Here is a 17,100-nt window from a genome sequence, read left to right as displayed (position 1 = left end):
CATATCTCCTTCTGAAAGGAGAAAACCAGTAAACAAGCTGTCTTGTTGATCAGAACTCATTGGTACACCCAAAACTGGAAGGTGTAAAAGGACCCTTAGTGTTGTACTGCAAAATAATATATTTGCTTTCATCACTTTGATCGCAAAATGAAAAAACATCGGGTTTGTCATTTATGGTGAGCAGCAGAGTTACAGCCTAAAATATACAACCATTTATTCCAGGTTGAATGGAGCCATTTTGGGCTTGTAAATCTTTATCAGTGCAGGGTATGCTATTTCAAGTAGGGATTGAGGAATCTGATTATCCCATTTGGAATCCTTCTTAGTTATTAACTGAAAGCTGCATGCGATGAGCTGCCTTATATTTTTTTAATAAAATAATTAATAGGTTGAGATGTGACTGAGGTTACAAATTCAGACATCAATAAATCTACTAAAGTAGCCATGGGTATTGGTAGGAACAACATTAGACATATTTGTCATATAATTGACTGAATGTGATTGGATTATCCATCACTACAAGGTGAAACAACATTGTAAATCCACAACCTGTTGGCAATTTGCATTCACTAAATAATAACCAATGTGAAGCTTGAATGTGAAGTCCCTTGAAAAGGGTTCGTGGATATAAAATTGGGCCATTGAATTTTGAAAAGCACAAAAAGTATTCATTTCATTTTTATACAAGATACTGTTGGCTTAAAAATATATCCCAGGCTGAACACACAACAAGGAAAATGCTGCTGCACTGCAGTTATACGGTTATAATAAAGCCCAGATTTGATAGCATTATCCATGTAGTGCGGTGAACCACAAACAAACAAATAGCTCTGTATGAAAAATGAGAACCGTAAGGCCAAACCCTTCCAATTCAAACATCATTATTGCTTTTTAACTTGAGTCTTCCAAATTACCCAGCCAAAGAGGTAAAAGGAAATCCAAAAATAATTTGGTCTGACTGTATATTTTGTAAATTGAAACTGCAGGTTGTTAAGCACAACACACTTAGTTAACCATTCTATAATGTCACCTATAAAAGTCATCTCAAGGGGTAAAAGTTCATGGTTTTGATAATACTTTCTACAAATGAAACTTCCATGGCTGGAGCATTAACAACCTATGGAAATGTCATAATGTTTACAGAAAATTCGTTTTTAGAGACCATAGCCCGATATTTTCCTACGTGCCTGTCCCTTTTTGAGAGTATAAATATTACATCTGTATTCTAAGTTTAGGTTTGAAGAGAAAGTGGTTTCAAAAGGTTTTGAAATGATTTTCTTTGATGGGAAGCTATTTGATGGTTGAAAGGACATTTTTCATAAAGAAACCTGGAGAGAATTATGAAAGGTTAGTGTGATGAAATCATACAATGTATGATATTCATTAAAACATTTTTCAGTGCGTCCAATGAAAGGTTTAGCTGCAGTAATACATGTCTGAGTTAGGCCCTGTTCACACTGAGGTTTTTTTTGCCGTAGTTTTTGCCACGGAAACTGCAGCAAAAACCGCAGCAAAAAGCGTTTTTTTCCCGCGAGCAAAAAAAATTGCTCACAGGAAAAAGAAGTGCCATGCCCTATCTTGAGGCATTTTCCACCTCAAAAACTCCATTGATATCAATGGGAGACGGAAATAAACATGTCAAACACATTTTTTGCTGTGATTTTTTACGTGTTTGTAGACACGTTTTTAGGCAAAAAAACGCTTGCGGTTTTTTCCTTTGTCTGTTGCAGAAATAGGTAAGGGCATGGCCACACGTGGCGGATTTCCTCCGCAACTGTCCGCATCAATGCCGCACAGAATCTGCGTTGCAGATTCTGCTGCGGATCTGCACAAAATGTGCAGTAAATTGATGCGGACTAGCTGCTGCGGACTGCGGTAAAAGTACTTCCCTTCTCCCTATCAGTGCAGGATAGAGAGAAGGGACAGCACTTTCCCTTGTGAAAGTCAAAGAAATTCATACTTACCGGCCGTTGTCTTGGTGACGCGTCCCTCCTTCGGCATCCAGCCCGACCTCCCTGGATGACGCGGCAGTCCATGTGACCACTGCAGCCTGTTATTGGCCTTTGATTGGCTGCAGCCGTCACTTAGACTGAAACGTCATCCTGGGTGGCCGGACTGGAGACAGAAGCAGGGAGTTCTCGGTAAGTATGAACTTCATTTTTTTTACAGGTAGCTGTATATTGGGATCGGTAGTCACTGTCCAGGGTGCAGAAACAGTTACTGCCGATCGCTTAACTCTTTCAGCACCCTGGACAGTGACTATTTACTGACGTCTCCTAGCAACGCTCCCGTCATTACGGGAGCCCCATTGACTTCCTCAGTCTGGCTGTAGACCTAGAAATACATGGGTCCAGCCAGAATGAAGAAATGTCATGGCAAAAAAGCAAGACGCATCCGCAGCACACATAACATGTGCATGACAGCTGCGGACTTCATTGCGGAATTTAGAATCTCCATTGAAGTCAATGGAGAAATTCCGCCATGAGTCCGCCACTGCTCCGCAACAGACAGAGCATGCTGCGGACACCAAATTCCGCTCCGCAGCCTATGCTCCGCAGCGGAATTTTACGCCTCGTCTAAACGAACACTTCTAAATAGAAGTGGAAGGCAATGGAGAAACGGCTCCGCTGCGGATTAACGCTGCGGAGTGTCCGCAGCGGAATTTAAGTGAAATTCCACCACGTGTGAACCCAGCCTAAAGAAAACCACCTTAAGGGTTGTTGGAACACACACAAAGTATTCAGTACGGATACACTGCATTAGGTTGCGCAGCGTATGCACCCTAAACACCGCAGGGAATGCTGTCCAGAAAATAGCACCACATTGTGATGCGTTTTTCTGGTGGAATTTCCGCTACGAAGCTGTGCCGGAAAAATAAAAAAAACCCTGTTCATACTTACCCTCTTCTCGGCGCGTAGTCCGGCCTCCTGGGATGATGTTGTCCAGGAAGGCCGGACTGGAGAAGAAGCAGGGAACTCTGGGTAAGTATAACTTTATTATTTCTTTTTTTAACTTGCGATTTTTGCCGTGCATTGCGGTGATGCCGTGACAAATATTGCAACACACACTGCTTTGTTGCGGGTTTAAGCACCCCATAGAATTCAATGGGTAAACCCGCAACAGAAGCGTTGCATATCCGCAGAATGAATTGACATGCTGCGGTTGAAGTAACCGCACCGCAGGTCAATTTATGTGCGGACATTTAGGAGGATATGTACTGCAGTGTGGGGACGAAATTTGTTGAAATCTCACCCACACTGCTGCTACTGTAATACGCTGCAGATTTTCCGCAATTAATCCGTTGCGGAAAATCTGCAGTGTTTACGTTGTGTGTGTTCCTACCTTAAAAAACCGTGGCAAAAAACGTGGGTGGTGCAAAACCACTTAAAAAAACTGGAGCTGATTTTCCCGGTAGAATTTTATGCCTGCAAAAAACTCAGTGTGAACATACCCTTACTCTTCAGTGTTTTTTTGTTTACATAATTAGTTACCTCCCGTTTATTTTATCAATATTTGTACCTAGGAAAACATTGTTTGCTTAAAAGGTAAATTAGTTCATTATTATAACAACATTATCGGGGTTGTGTATGTTTGTCAACCCCGCATCACGTCAATAAGGACATTTTTATCTAATAGAGGTGGACATTTTTATCTAATTTTATCTAACGAGCTTTCTCGTCGATCGGCGCTCGTTGAACCGGCCAAAATTGGCTGGTGTAAGAGGACCTTAAGTAGAGATGTTTCAAAAGTATACAGGAGACTACAAGACTCAAATGAAATCAATAGGGGCCAAGGCATTTTAATGGGATCCCTGCCATTTCTCATTTAATGCAGTGGTGCTGCAGGGAAAATTTCTTCCTGCAGTTAAAATAAGATAATCTACTATCAGCATGTTTCAGAAGGACCTGCAATTGGATACAGGGCTGTCCAAGATAAAAATTCCATTTAAAGTTGAGTTTGTCTTACAACTTATAAGTAATCATGGTTGATCTTATAACTTTTAGTGCTGCACCATTTATTAATGTACTTAAGACACTAGTGGCCAGTACAGTATTTTAATAAAGTCTAGTAAAAGTTATGTATATGGATTTATAGCACCCATAACTTGGTGATCTTTTATTTTATTTTTTAAATTTTTTGATAGAGTCACATAAGGCAAACGTGACCAGATCCTTATCTCTCACCCAATGGCCCCTGACATCTGAGGGTCAAAGAGTGGCACGGATCTCCAACTGTTTATGCACATGCATGGGACAATTAGTCATAATCCAGCCCTTTAGGATCCAAAGATGAGTTATTTCTTTCTTCATTGTAGTTGCGCACAAGGAAACAAAGCCAGACGCGGCTGTCAATCAACACCTTTCACGTACATTTACACCCTCAATTATATGATGATCATTATTTAATGTGGAAATTATTTATAGCCTCGGATGGTGAATAAAGCATAGTGTAACAACTATGGTACTAAAAAAAATCCGTTTTGATTCTGATCAATGAAAATTTGAAAGAGACAAAGTTGGTAAGCACCTCCTAGCAAAGTGCAATAAATGGGCAGGTGCTACTCTGCTGTGACTACAATGCAAACAAACAAACAAACAAAACATACAAAGAGGCACTAAGATATATGCAAGCATTTAATATTTGTATTATTGTAAATTGAATTACTGCTATATTTACTATACTTGTAAAAGTAAGGTTCCTAGCACACATTTGAATCAAACTGTGTGGTCCAATGAAAATCTTTCCCATTGATTGTAATAGTGATTATTATTACATGGAATATATTTCTAATTGTTAGTAGTAAACACTTTAAGGATAGAATTTGCTTTACCGTAGACTCAAAAAAGGAATGGAAAAATATTGGAATGATCAAATCAGGCAAAACAATCTTTACATTTATAGGCAGCAAAAAAAAATAAATGGTATATTTCATGTATTTAATTTCAACATATGAAGAGTAAGAAGGTAAGTAATTGAAAATAAAATTCAAAAACACCACAAATAGGAGTATGGCATAACGGGAATAATCATTACTCTGCTGAAAGCCAGGACTGGAATTGAATTCAGCTGATCTATGTCATCATAGAAAGAATACTAGTTTTATATTTTTGTACATTGTCTTGTACAGGAATAAGCTAAAACATTTCTATATACAGTATGTTCTCAATATGATCATACTGTTCTGTCATTTCAAACATCTCTTACAACGAACTTAGGAGAAAAAAAGGTCTTGGAAAAGCAACTAAATAAAAGAACCTATTGACACCATTCATTCAACATCACAAATCTAGTTTCAGTAAGAAATAAGACTCTCACCATTTCCCTATTCTGTTGTCTTCTCAGTGTAACATGAGTGTTTATACCTGAATAGAAGCACAACTTGTATTCAAATGCAAAGCATACCATTGCAATTACAGCGAGAACTAAGGTGTAATCAGCCTTTTTATTCACCATTCACAATGGCATTCACAATAGAAGAATATACATAACATTGTTGGAGGTAAAAGTTCCTTCACATGTAGACAAATATTCTACTCAAGAGTGGAATTTGCAGCTTTTGTACAAATTCATACACCATGTCATTGAACAATGAATTATCAACCCAACACCTGCATTCACACTTATTTTTTTGTGTATTGAAATAAGCAACATTTTAAAATAAGTCTTATTTAAGATCTTCATGAAAAGTATAAATACAAATGCCCAATTTTCAGCTTTACAACTCAACAAATGTGCATGTAAGTCTATGTATAAAAATTGTAATACAAGCAATGATGATGTCATCAGTGTCATTTTCCATAAACAGCAATATCCCTATTTGCTAACCACGCGTATCAGGATTAAGATCAAGTTTTAGGATTTAGAAATCTGGACAAATATAGATACTTTAGGCTCCATATGTTCCATAGGTGGTTTCACATGAAACACCAACACTAGTCCAAACAGATGCTGTGAATCTTCACCAAATGCTAAACACACTGTGGTTGCAGACCACCACATGTTACCATTGTGAAAAACTGTTAAGGGGGTTTTACACAGGACGATTATCGGGCAGACACGTGTTAATAGAAAAAGCTTGTTCATCTGCTGGTCGTATCGTTTTAAAAAAGTAAAATATTATCGATGTTGGCAACACATCTCCCTGTGTAAACAGTGAGACGCGCTGCCGACATGATAATAATGTATGGGGACGAGCGAACGGAGTAACGATTACTCGTCCCAATCTACAGATTTATCATTTAGTCACCATTAAAGATGAGCAAAATGTGGAGAATTAGCTGGATCCCCAATTGGTGATTTTTCTATTACTGAAACTTAAGGGGGTTTTACACAGGACGATTATCAGGCATTTGAGCTTGAGCATTAATATAACGCTCTTTGCCGATAATAGCCATGTGTAAACAGGGGAACAATCAGCAGATGAACGAGCAAACGTTCGATCATCTGCTGGTCGTATCATTTAAAAAAAGTAAAAGATTATCGTTGTCGGCAGCACATCTCCCTGTGTAAACAGGGGGACGCGCTGACGACATGATAATAATAGATGGGGACGAGCGATCAGAGTAACGACCGCTCGTCCCCATCCATAGCTCCGCGTGACAGGAGCAAGTGAGCAGCGCTGCACCGGATGCTTATCAGCCAGTGTAAAAGGGCCTTTACACTATTTCCTTCATGGAGGCTAAGATAAGGATCTGTATGTCATCCTCCAATGTTTTATATGGCAGAAATAGGGGTCTATAACAAGAAATACGAGAAAAGTGATAGTCGGTGAATCACAAAACCGCAAACTTGCTCATCTTTAATCGCTATGAAAAAATCAGGAAAGCAATAAATATTATTATATATGAAGAACGCTACATAATTGGCTGAGGCAATAAAGACTATGTCCATACAATGTGACAGTTCTCTCCTGAAGAATAATGCAAGCAATAGTCTAAATGTTTGAACTGACATATCCAGTATCAACAACTAAACAACTCAAAGGAAAAAACTGTGAACAACAATAAATGTAATAGACAGGTTGAACTACAAATGCTATTGACTTGACTATAGTGCGTCTCTATGAGGCTGTGTTGATATCTCCATGTACACAGCTTTGGCATAAGCATATCTACACCTTGTATCAGCCCTATACACACTGTTATACATTTTTAAAGACACTTCTTTCCTATTATAACCATGTCAAAAGATCTGTGTTTTCCCTTTTGTTACAGCTATGACAAACCCTCCCTGCAGCTTCACCATTAACATGTCTGTTGCCTGTCAGACCACTCAAAGATAATGTCATTTATCTGAGGGTGGCACAAGCCCAGTCATTAGCCTCAATAAAAGACCTCAAACAAAGGCCAGATGATGTTTTCCTTTTCAGGGCTTGTATGCTGGCAGGTCACAGTTGTAACGGATGAATGACTAAAATTTAAGTCTAAACCTCCTCAACAGGGAAAGAGTGTGGAGACATAACATTTTTATTAGGTGATTTGCCACTTACCAGACCACAAAGCTAAAAACATTAATTTCCCATTGAATAATGGACTTGATATATACCACATATATACTGTTATTTGGAAGGGAATACAATCACAAACAGATGATACTATTCCAAAATCAATGAAATGGGATGTTGTCCAATTCCATGAAATTCACTCATTGATGTGGTACACACTTTGTAATAGTAAAACTGTATGCAACATCACAAAAGAACCTAGGATATAATAAAACCCTTGTGTGGTTCAATGCAGGGAGGTGGAAATTAGGAGCAGATGTGACTTTTTCTTCTATGGCTTTCTGCAGAAGAATACCATTAGCTGTAACTAAAGCTAGATATATTGTAATACAAATGTATCCACTTTATACTGTGATATAGTGTCGAACAAATGAACTTGTCTTTACATCCCAATATTACCTTATAAATTATTTACAAATTGCCTTATAGCTTGTCAGACGTTCCAGATAAACACTACATATATTTTATCATCACATTAAGGTTACAGTTGGAGTGCATTTATCACATTGTCACACTCTTTCCCATAACTAGGTTCAGATCTAAGCTCAGCTTTCTTAAGTCTCTTCTCTTTACATTGAGATCCTAGTATTTGGTATTTAAAAGAGGGAAAAAAGTTTGCGGCTAATGCTGCACAACCAATCTGTATGGATGCAGAACCCAGCCCGAGTGGGGAGTCAAGTACTTCCAATAAACATGGGTTAAATAAATTATCTCAATGGTTAGGTTACCAAAACTGCACTGTGAAATTGGTGATCCTAAAGTAGATGGCTAGGGGCAAACTTCCAGCAATATTGTTTGCAAACATTATCTTCGTTCAGTTCAGTAATATTATCCAAGAAAACTCATGCTATATGGCCAATAAACTAACTTTGCTTACTAAATTAAGAAGACGCACAAAGTATTTTTCAAGTATAACAAATAGATAGATCAAACAAATTCAGTATTCGATATATAATACAGCTTTGGTCATTAGCTGATTTGCCAGTACTCAGAAACTGCATTATTAAATAGTATGATTAAGTAAAAACCCGCTAAGATCTTGAACCAGGCTTATTGTCAGACACCCATATTTAGCAGTGCATTTAATTACTAAATCGCTTATGTAGATTTAGGAACTGTCTGATGTGAAGCCTCAATAGACTTTGTATTTCAATTAGAGTCAGTGACCTTTTTGACCCAGTGTTTTAGTCTGAAAAACTGCACGTTATGTGCAAGGCATAGAAGAGACATACGTACTATAATTAAGGTCATCAATGCTCTATGCAAGTATAAAGTTATGTTGGGGATGGGACATTAAGCCAGAAAAAAATGTCTAAATGTTCTCAAAACCTTACTACTAAAAGTATATTACAATAAGCAAAAAAAGGGGGTAATTTTAGGTATACGTCCAACAAAAGAAATTTAGTGGGGACATATGGTGAAATAAACACAATGCAAAAAAAAAGATTGGAGCTTGAAAAAGAACAAAGTAGATTCAGTATGACTGATCAATATATTCCCCATTGAACTTTGTAACCTAACTCTTGATAAACATTGCTTTGGTCAATCTGATATATAGAATAACAGGAACATACTTAAGCCCCATTGCTAATTCCTGGGACATAAATCCATGATCACCTTATACAAGTATCCATTTTACTGAATCTTTTCTAAGCCTAGGGTTTTAGTTACTTTTGAACCATGGGAAATACAAATTTTGAAATTGTCTCAAAGCCTTAGTACATGTATCATTTGGTAAGCTTACTTTACAGAGTCACGTACAAGCACATGAACCATTTACGTTCAGTCATTATCTCCTAAGCAAAAGGAAGAGTAAGATACATTTATTGTTTCCTATACTGGGAAACATATTAAAATGTCAAGTGGAATTTACTAATTCAGATGTTTTTTACTCTACATGTCAAAATAATTTGCTTATAGAGCAACTAGGAAACACCTTTAGAGATAGACAACAAAAATCGTTTCATGTGATGTAAGTCTTGGACTACCAATCAATCATCCCATCTCCAATGAGCGTCTTCATTCGTCAGTTAGTCTAGAGCTGCATGTGTAGTTTGTCTATTTTTATTGCCCACACATTTGGACATAATTCATTGTGCTTGAGATTCTTCCTTTCTTACACCGATCCAGCCATTTTCAAGGTAGAACATCCATTTTTAACGTATGTGCTGACCTATTTATCGAGATTAACTCTATTTTGGCTCACATGCAATCATGGCAAGCAATACATTTGAATCATATAGATCTTTTATATAGCATCTGATACAGATTTTCTTATTTGTAGCCATGAACGTGACTCTAGAAATAAAGAAAATAATTATGGATAAGAAAAAAAATCTCTTCCCTATTTTAATACCAGTTGGTTGGACAATTCCCAAAAATTCTGTCAAGGCAACCGCAATAAGATATCACAAGAATCTGGCTGGTTTAAAAGGAAATATTTGCTTGAGGCAGACCAGGAGGGGAAGGTGACAAAGAATACAACATTGTGATGTAAAACATGACTTTACTCTTTCAATGCCAATGAAAGCTTCAGAGATTGCCTGGTAATTGAATTCACTGCAGAGTTAATAACCGAAGCCATAAAAACACAACAATGGATAAAATATAATTCTCACACACATTTTATCTCTGAAGGAGCGCTGTGAAAGGAATTATTAAGAGTAGCAGGGAAACCACAGCATGCTAATCTTTGTTGCCATGACAGCAGCCTTTGAGATTCCGAAATGTACAGATTGCCAGCTAAACAAAATTGTTGATTGTGAACATTTGGCTGGAAGATTAAAAGGCTAAAGGGGATATAAAAGGGCGGCACAGCCCACATTCCAGGAAGCCACTAAATCCAATCGAAAAGACCTGACTCCTTAACCAGTGCTATTATAATCACCGGATTAGGGCAATTTATCTGGACTGTTAAGGCTGATTAAGAAACTGCACATTACAGATTATTGACGGGCAAAATACCTACAGTAAAAGAGCTAAAAAGAGAAAAGCATAACAAAGAAAAATGCTGTAAAAATGGATTATCTTTCTGCTTCTTCCTACTAGCACTTATTGCGGCATGCAAACTGTGTGCTTGTAAAAACATCCACATCTATATAACACATTCCATAAAAATCGAAAATTGTTTCCTACAAAATATTGATAGTTTTTTTTTAATGGTTGTCATTGCATCTCTCCACCTTAATATTTAGTATTTTATGTTTTAAATATGTTAATTTACTCTAATTAAAATGTTCGTTGTTGGATGCACTTTTTACGCAAGAGTTAAAACAAGTGGGTCTAACAATGAATACAGAATGCATAATCTTCACAGTACTTAAAAAAAGCACACCACACACACTAGGGTTCACAGTCTATAGAATGCATTTGACCCTTAATTATCAATCAACAAAAGCACTAGTTCCCCAGAGAAACCTTACGCCCTCTGGATAACTGCTAGTAAATAACCTGCCTCAATGAGCAGCAAGAATAGCCATTCTCCATAACCAGTCCTAACATTTGATTTGCTCATGTGCTTTCAAGCTACTTAGCATTCACACAGTTCAAGACAGACTGGATGAAATCAAAGGAGTGCCTGAAACAGTGCTGTCTTGCGTTTCTTGAAATAACTCTCTTGTTACATCCTTAGAAAAAAAAACTACTTATTTTTTTTCTCAGTGCAATTCTATCTAGTACAGCTCTGCCAATGCAAGAAGATACATGAGACACCTCCCCCACCCGATGGGCAAACAGAGCAGATTATTGTAACCATGTCATCTCTCACTGGTTGTTTATACTCTAGCCTGTTGTGCAAATAGAGCTGGCTGCTACAGGCAATAGGAATTATGGGGGAGGGGTGGAGTAGTAGCTACATTAACACCAGATAAACACAGGAAACAAAACAAAGGAGAGAAAAAAACTTGTACTGTTAAATAAAAGACAATGAATGTAAATAAGTTTAGAGATAAATTGTATACACAAGGAAAAGGTGGAAACCTCTTTGATAAACATTCAGATTTGCTCAGTGTTTTAAATAAATTGACAACGGAAAACGGTAAAAATAAGACAGGTATTTAAAAACAAAAATGTTGCTAAAAATATATCTGTCTAGAGCACTTAAAGAGTGGAAGGGTAGAAAGGTTAGAGTTGGATTCTTCAAACAATAAGTCTATCAAATGAAGAACATTACAAAGAAGAGAATCGTACTACATTGCAGTCTAATACAGAGAATGGAGAATATTAGGAATGTAAATGGATGGTTTTACTCACCTTCTCTGTTTTTAACTTTTTATTTCGCCTGTGGCTTTCTTCATCTTCCTCGTCTTTTTTGCCTAGTACAGCGTTCCCCATTATCCCTGAATCAACTGTACTCTTAGCCAACTCCCCTGCAAGGCTATTGCCACAATGAAAAGGGCTGCCATTCCCAGGGGCCTTTCCACCTCCAAAACCATACAAATGCACAACTGCTTGGTTATTCACTCCACTGTTGGAATGCCCAAGGTCATACAATTTATTACTGCTGTCCTTTCTAGACTTTCCAGAATCCTTATCCCTTTTTGAGCCCCTGGTGCTTTGGCTTTTACTTCCAGTTCTCTCCTCTTTGACATTTTTCCCACAAGTAGTATTTGCAGTAAGGCCAACTCCATTAGTGCTATGGCCCAGTGCTGCATTCATGCCAGCTGAAGATGCCACCTCCCCAAGGCGTCCTGCCTCCTGCTGTCTTTTGCCAGTGCTGCTGCTAATCTCAGGGATCCCATACAAAGATGCAGAAGGCAATGACTTATTAACATCCTTCGAAGTTTTACTCCTTTTCACTTTTGATTTGCTAGTCTCTTTGTGACTGCTCCCTTGGGAGCTGGATGGTTGCTGAACTGAAGCAAATTTCAGACTGTCAGCTAATGTAGAGGAGGTAGAGTTAACTGGTCCATTTGATGCTAAGCAATGTCCGCTGTCCTTGGAAGCACAGCCACTATTTGTTGAGTTGCTCATTTCAAATTTCTGTCTCTCCTTTTCCAAATCTGCATCCAAATCAATAATCAAATTTCCAACACCAATTTCCCAATCATCACCACTGTCATAAGCATCAACTGCAGTTGGATCCACACCTTTCACTACAGTAGAAGTGCTCAATGACATCCTGAAGATGAGACAGGTGGTATTACATTCCCATAAACTTGTGTTTGGAGAAAAGGGGACATTCGTTTATTTGTGTGTGATGTTGTCCAAATTTCTTAATAATAAAAATTGTAAAATTTTAACAATTGCAAGTTATTCCAAGGAAAAGTTAAGTCTTTTGTCCAATGTATTCCATTAACTGGCCAAATGTGACTTCGGTTGATTTACAGCTCCTGTGGGGTGGTAAAGACAGACAGGGTTATACAACCACACAAGTGAGGCTTGTCTGTATTAAACACCTAAATATTTACTGTATTCTACAAAATGAGTCATATAATGTCGTTGTTTTTTTAAAGTCACTCTATTAATATAATGAATTGCAACTTATGTATCAGATTTCAATTTTGTAAATAACATAGGAGGACTATACGGGGAGAAAAATGCAAACTGCAATGTAATCAGGCAGCAAAGAATGGATAGGTGCGTTAAATATAGTATTACTGACTGCACAGGAAACTGATTAAGACATACACTAGAAGTGTTCTGCACCAAGGTGGCCTCGTGACCGCCACTGAGCTTGTGTTGGACAAAGATGAGTAAATGGTATTTTTTACTGGGATAAACATTATGCTCAATATTAAAGGAGTTGTAATAAAAAGAGACAAATGACTTACCTTTTGTCATTTTATTTAGTTAATAAGGCCACCAAGATAGAATCCTACAACCCATAGAAACCGAACCAGGTTGATTCCTCATTTTACTTAAGCACCATGAGTTCTCAAGGAGAAAACAAGTCATATATCCCGAGCAGGGGGAAACCATGTAATTCACAATATTCCTTGTTAGCATAAACATCAGAATCTTTCCACTTTATTCCTCTCTCTGCAGTCTTCCTTCCTTTCAGTTTTACATCTGGGATTCACACTGAAGAGAAAAGCACAAGGAGGAATTGTTTCACAATTTCATCCATCAAAGAAAAAAAATCCCAAAAATAGATAGAGGGAAAAAAGTTGTAGAGTTTATTTCATTGACACCACTTGAATCACGTCTTTTCTTTAAACATAGATTTCACAGCCATCCTGATCAGTTAAGTAATGATCCCTATGAACAAACCTACAGGCGTCCGGTTGTAACAAGACAGAATGTGCTAACATCCAGATAAATTAGTGAAAGGGAGAGAGAGAGGGAGAGGGAGGGGGGGGGGGGTGAAGAAAGAGAGAGAGAGAGAGAGGGAGAGAAAAAAGAGGGACTGAAACTCTGGTCTGGATTCAGCTCTGTGCTTTCTCAGGAAGTGGCATTTCCCACACCCTCCCCCAACCACTAGTTTTTTCTGACAAATCTGCTTTCTTGAAGAGAAGGAGAGGGGGTGGGGGGCTGCTGCTTGGAACAGTGATGGATCTGTGATCTGATAAACCTATTATCAAAACATTTTTAAGTGTGATGCTCAATCTTCAGAGGGATGTGAACCTTATCCTCCGCACACTGTCATTTGTTTGTGCTGCTTCAGCAAGTCATTGTGGCATTTAACTGTTTATGGTCAATATGTAAAGGCCAATGACCATGCCCCCACCCCGATGACATTACAGCTGACTGAATATATGTATGCATTAGGATTTGATAATAGTCAAGAGTATTTCATTTATTTTCCATTAAATATTTTTTTTATTCGGTGCCAGTCGAATGATCTCTGTGCATGCTTAGTGTTTTTAATTAGCTGACATTCCCAGTTAAAACGCTGTAATGAATTGTTGATAGATTGAAAGTCTAGAGTGGTTTGTTAGAAGAAGAGAGGGAGAGGGAGAGGCAGAGGGAAGGGAGAGGGAAGGGGAAGGGAGAGGGAGAGGGAGGGGGAAGGGCAGTTAGCAACAAGCAGCCATCTGAAAGCAGCTATTTTGTTGCAGCTCAAGCTTTTACATCACGTGAGGATCAAGAGCTCAATTGCTTGTCGTGACGTGAAAACACAAAATGGGTGACAGGCAATATCAGGAAAATGCTCATCTCGGTTTTAACACAAGCAAACCTCTTTATGTTCTCCTGCTCTCCCTTCCGCCCCTGCCACAACTATTACTCATGAATGCGAAACAGTTCTCTCTGCAGCTGTACATCTGTGTCTCAGGGGGAAAAAACAGACAACGTGCTAGGCATGCATGGAAAGGGCTTTTTGTTGAGAGGGTTACTTGTGTCTGGGAGAAATATATACATATTAATATATTTATGATGCGTTATTCATACAGCGTCAATATATTCCGCGGCACTGTAGACAGAATGCACTTACATCAGTCCTGACCTATGGGGCTTAATATAATAAGACAAACATTACATATCAGGCAGATAAAAGGTACAAGTCATACATTTTATCTTTGTAAATTGTACTGATCTTCTAAACAGATCTTCCAAATGTTCATTACACATGATCACCCTATATGGATTAAATGACAAAAGTGCTAAATTGCTATTTCTGTCAAAAGTATCACTCAAAAATACATTGTTCTCGGAACCGGAGATATTTGTAATAAAGAAGTAGTCATGGGCGAGGGGGGGGGGATTGCATACATTTTTCTGAATTAGCCGTCTCTCTTGTCAGACATGACTAATAACAGAGAAAATAGATTGAAGTGAAAAATATAGTTTAGGGTTAATGTCTTTATAACGCAACAGAGCTTAATAGTTTTCAATATCTGGAAGGAAAAGTTTGACTCTTAATGTCGGTGCATTAAGCAGAGAGATGCCGCAAAATCCACTCATGGCTTTCTGTCTAGTGGATAGAATAATATTTTGTTCAAGTCTATACTAGTGGTGTGGAGTTGGTTTCCAGGATAGTGTGTAGGAAATATCTTGAGTAGAGATGTTTGGGAAGCTGTACACTCGCCCTTTCATTCCTCTGATCAAAGACAAACATCTTCCCAGTTATTTTACTGGACAAGTAAACAGTTCAGTATGACGCAGCGTTTCACACATGTGTACTTACGATCGGAATAGGATCACGATGATCTTTGCTTCTAATTGCATCAATGTTTTATGCTGCTGCCGCCGAGAGATTATTATACACCTATATTGTGTTCATGATCCCTCCTGTACATTACAGATAGTGACCTCTTCTTAATGATCACTAGGCGAGCAGCAGAACTGGGGAAAATCACTACTGGGAAAAAGAGAAGAAGAGAATTGAGCAGTGTCTCTACCTGAAAGGACTTTTCTTTGTTCCTAATGCCCTTTCTCATGCGACCAATCAGAGTTGAGCATTTGTGGAACTCGGCCTGTTGATTGGCTGCGTTTTTCTTTAGCCACAGTGGGGGAGGCAAACGAGAGCATAGTGCTGTGTATACACTTCTAACAAACACTCATGTAAGAGGAGAAGCCAGTTACACGGCAGGCTGCAGAAAAAATTACCCTAGCAATAAACACATGTTCCTAACTGAATTATGAGCAGTGTGAAATGCAAACCTGCTCAGCACAAAGGGACTGTCTGTCACAATACAGCTCTGAGCGCTGCTCCGGCTGTGGAAAGCGAATATGCCAAAAACACATATGTAATCGCAGGGTACGGTCGTCACACAAAACAAGTAGCTGATGTATTTTTCAAGGGTGAATACATTATATAATATTATACATATAAATGTAAATGTCTGTGAAACCTCTAAAGGATTATGGAATATATTGAATATGGAAAATTAAAACATGTATCACTATGGCGCTGCTTATGATGATTACAGAGGTTCTGCAGTTGTATTGTAATAAAAGAGCCTTGCAAAAGAATTAAGAGTGAACGCTGAGAGTTTTGAAAGACAGCGTACGTCACGTATTTATAAAGAACTATTTAAGGTTTTAGGGAATGTAATTGGGGATCAGGGTAAAGAAAAATGGGAGTAAGTGCTTGGCCCCATTTCACAGAATAAATGGATATCAATATTGAAGTCTTACAAACTGGTCCCCTTTGATAAGGAACATAAGAGGGTTCAGTTCTTCATTAACAAACAACTCTGTTATATCCCAAAAAACTAAACAAAATGAGGCAGAAAAGGAATTTTAAGAGCTCAATATGTTGATGCGGACGCTCTACACATTTTCTGGTCCTGCCCATCTTTGGTTCATTTCTGAAAGAAAGTAATGAACATATTGTTAAGGTATATAAAGTTAATATAAAGTTTGATCCAGAGATATGTACACTACCGTTCAAAAGTTTAGGGTCACTTAGAAATTTCATTATTTTTGCAAGAAAAGCACAGTTGTTTTCAATGAAGATAACATTAAATTAATCAGAAATACACTCTATACATAGTTAATGTGCTAAATGACTATTCTAGCTGCAAACGTCTGGTTTTTAATGCAATATCTACATAGGTGTATAGAGGCCGATTTCCAGCAACCATCACTCCAGTGTTCTAATGGTACATTGTGTTTGTTAACTGTGTTAGAAGGCTAATAGATGAGTAGAAAACACTTGAAAACCCTTGTGCAATTATGTTAGCACCGCTGTAAACCGTTTTGCTGTTTAGAGG

At 38.0% G+C, this 17,100-nt stretch overlaps 1 protein-coding gene across 4 annotated transcripts in view; it reads right to left on the bottom strand.

Moving 5' to 3' along the window:
- ZNF608 (zinc finger protein 608) overlaps positions 1-15,714 on the bottom strand; it is a 76,946-nt gene extending 61,232 nt beyond the window's left edge. For 2 of the 4 annotated variants that reach the window (XM_075836106.1, XM_075836100.1), the window contains exons 1-2: positions 13,276-13,882; positions 11,756-12,834 (exon numbers count right to left, since the gene is read on the bottom strand). In XM_075836106.1, the coding sequence (XP_075692221.1) occupies positions 11,756-12,622 (867 nt within the window). In that variant the 5' untranslated portion in view covers positions 12,623-12,834; positions 13,276-13,882. Of the gene's footprint in view, positions 1-11,755; positions 12,835-13,275; positions 13,883-15,569 lie in introns of those variants that run through there. The other 2 variants (XM_075836092.1, XM_075836084.1) reach the window with 2 other exon arrangements.
- Between the last annotated feature and the right edge of the window lie 1,386 nt (positions 15,715-17,100).

This window comes from Rhinoderma darwinii, chromosome 1 (assembly GCF_050947455.1).
Source record: "Rhinoderma darwinii isolate aRhiDar2 chromosome 1, aRhiDar2.hap1, whole genome shotgun sequence".
Classification (NCBI taxonomy): Eukaryota; Metazoa; Chordata; class Amphibia; order Anura; family Rhinodermatidae; genus Rhinoderma; species Rhinoderma darwinii.
This window is presented reverse-complemented; position numbering and strand designations above follow the sequence as displayed.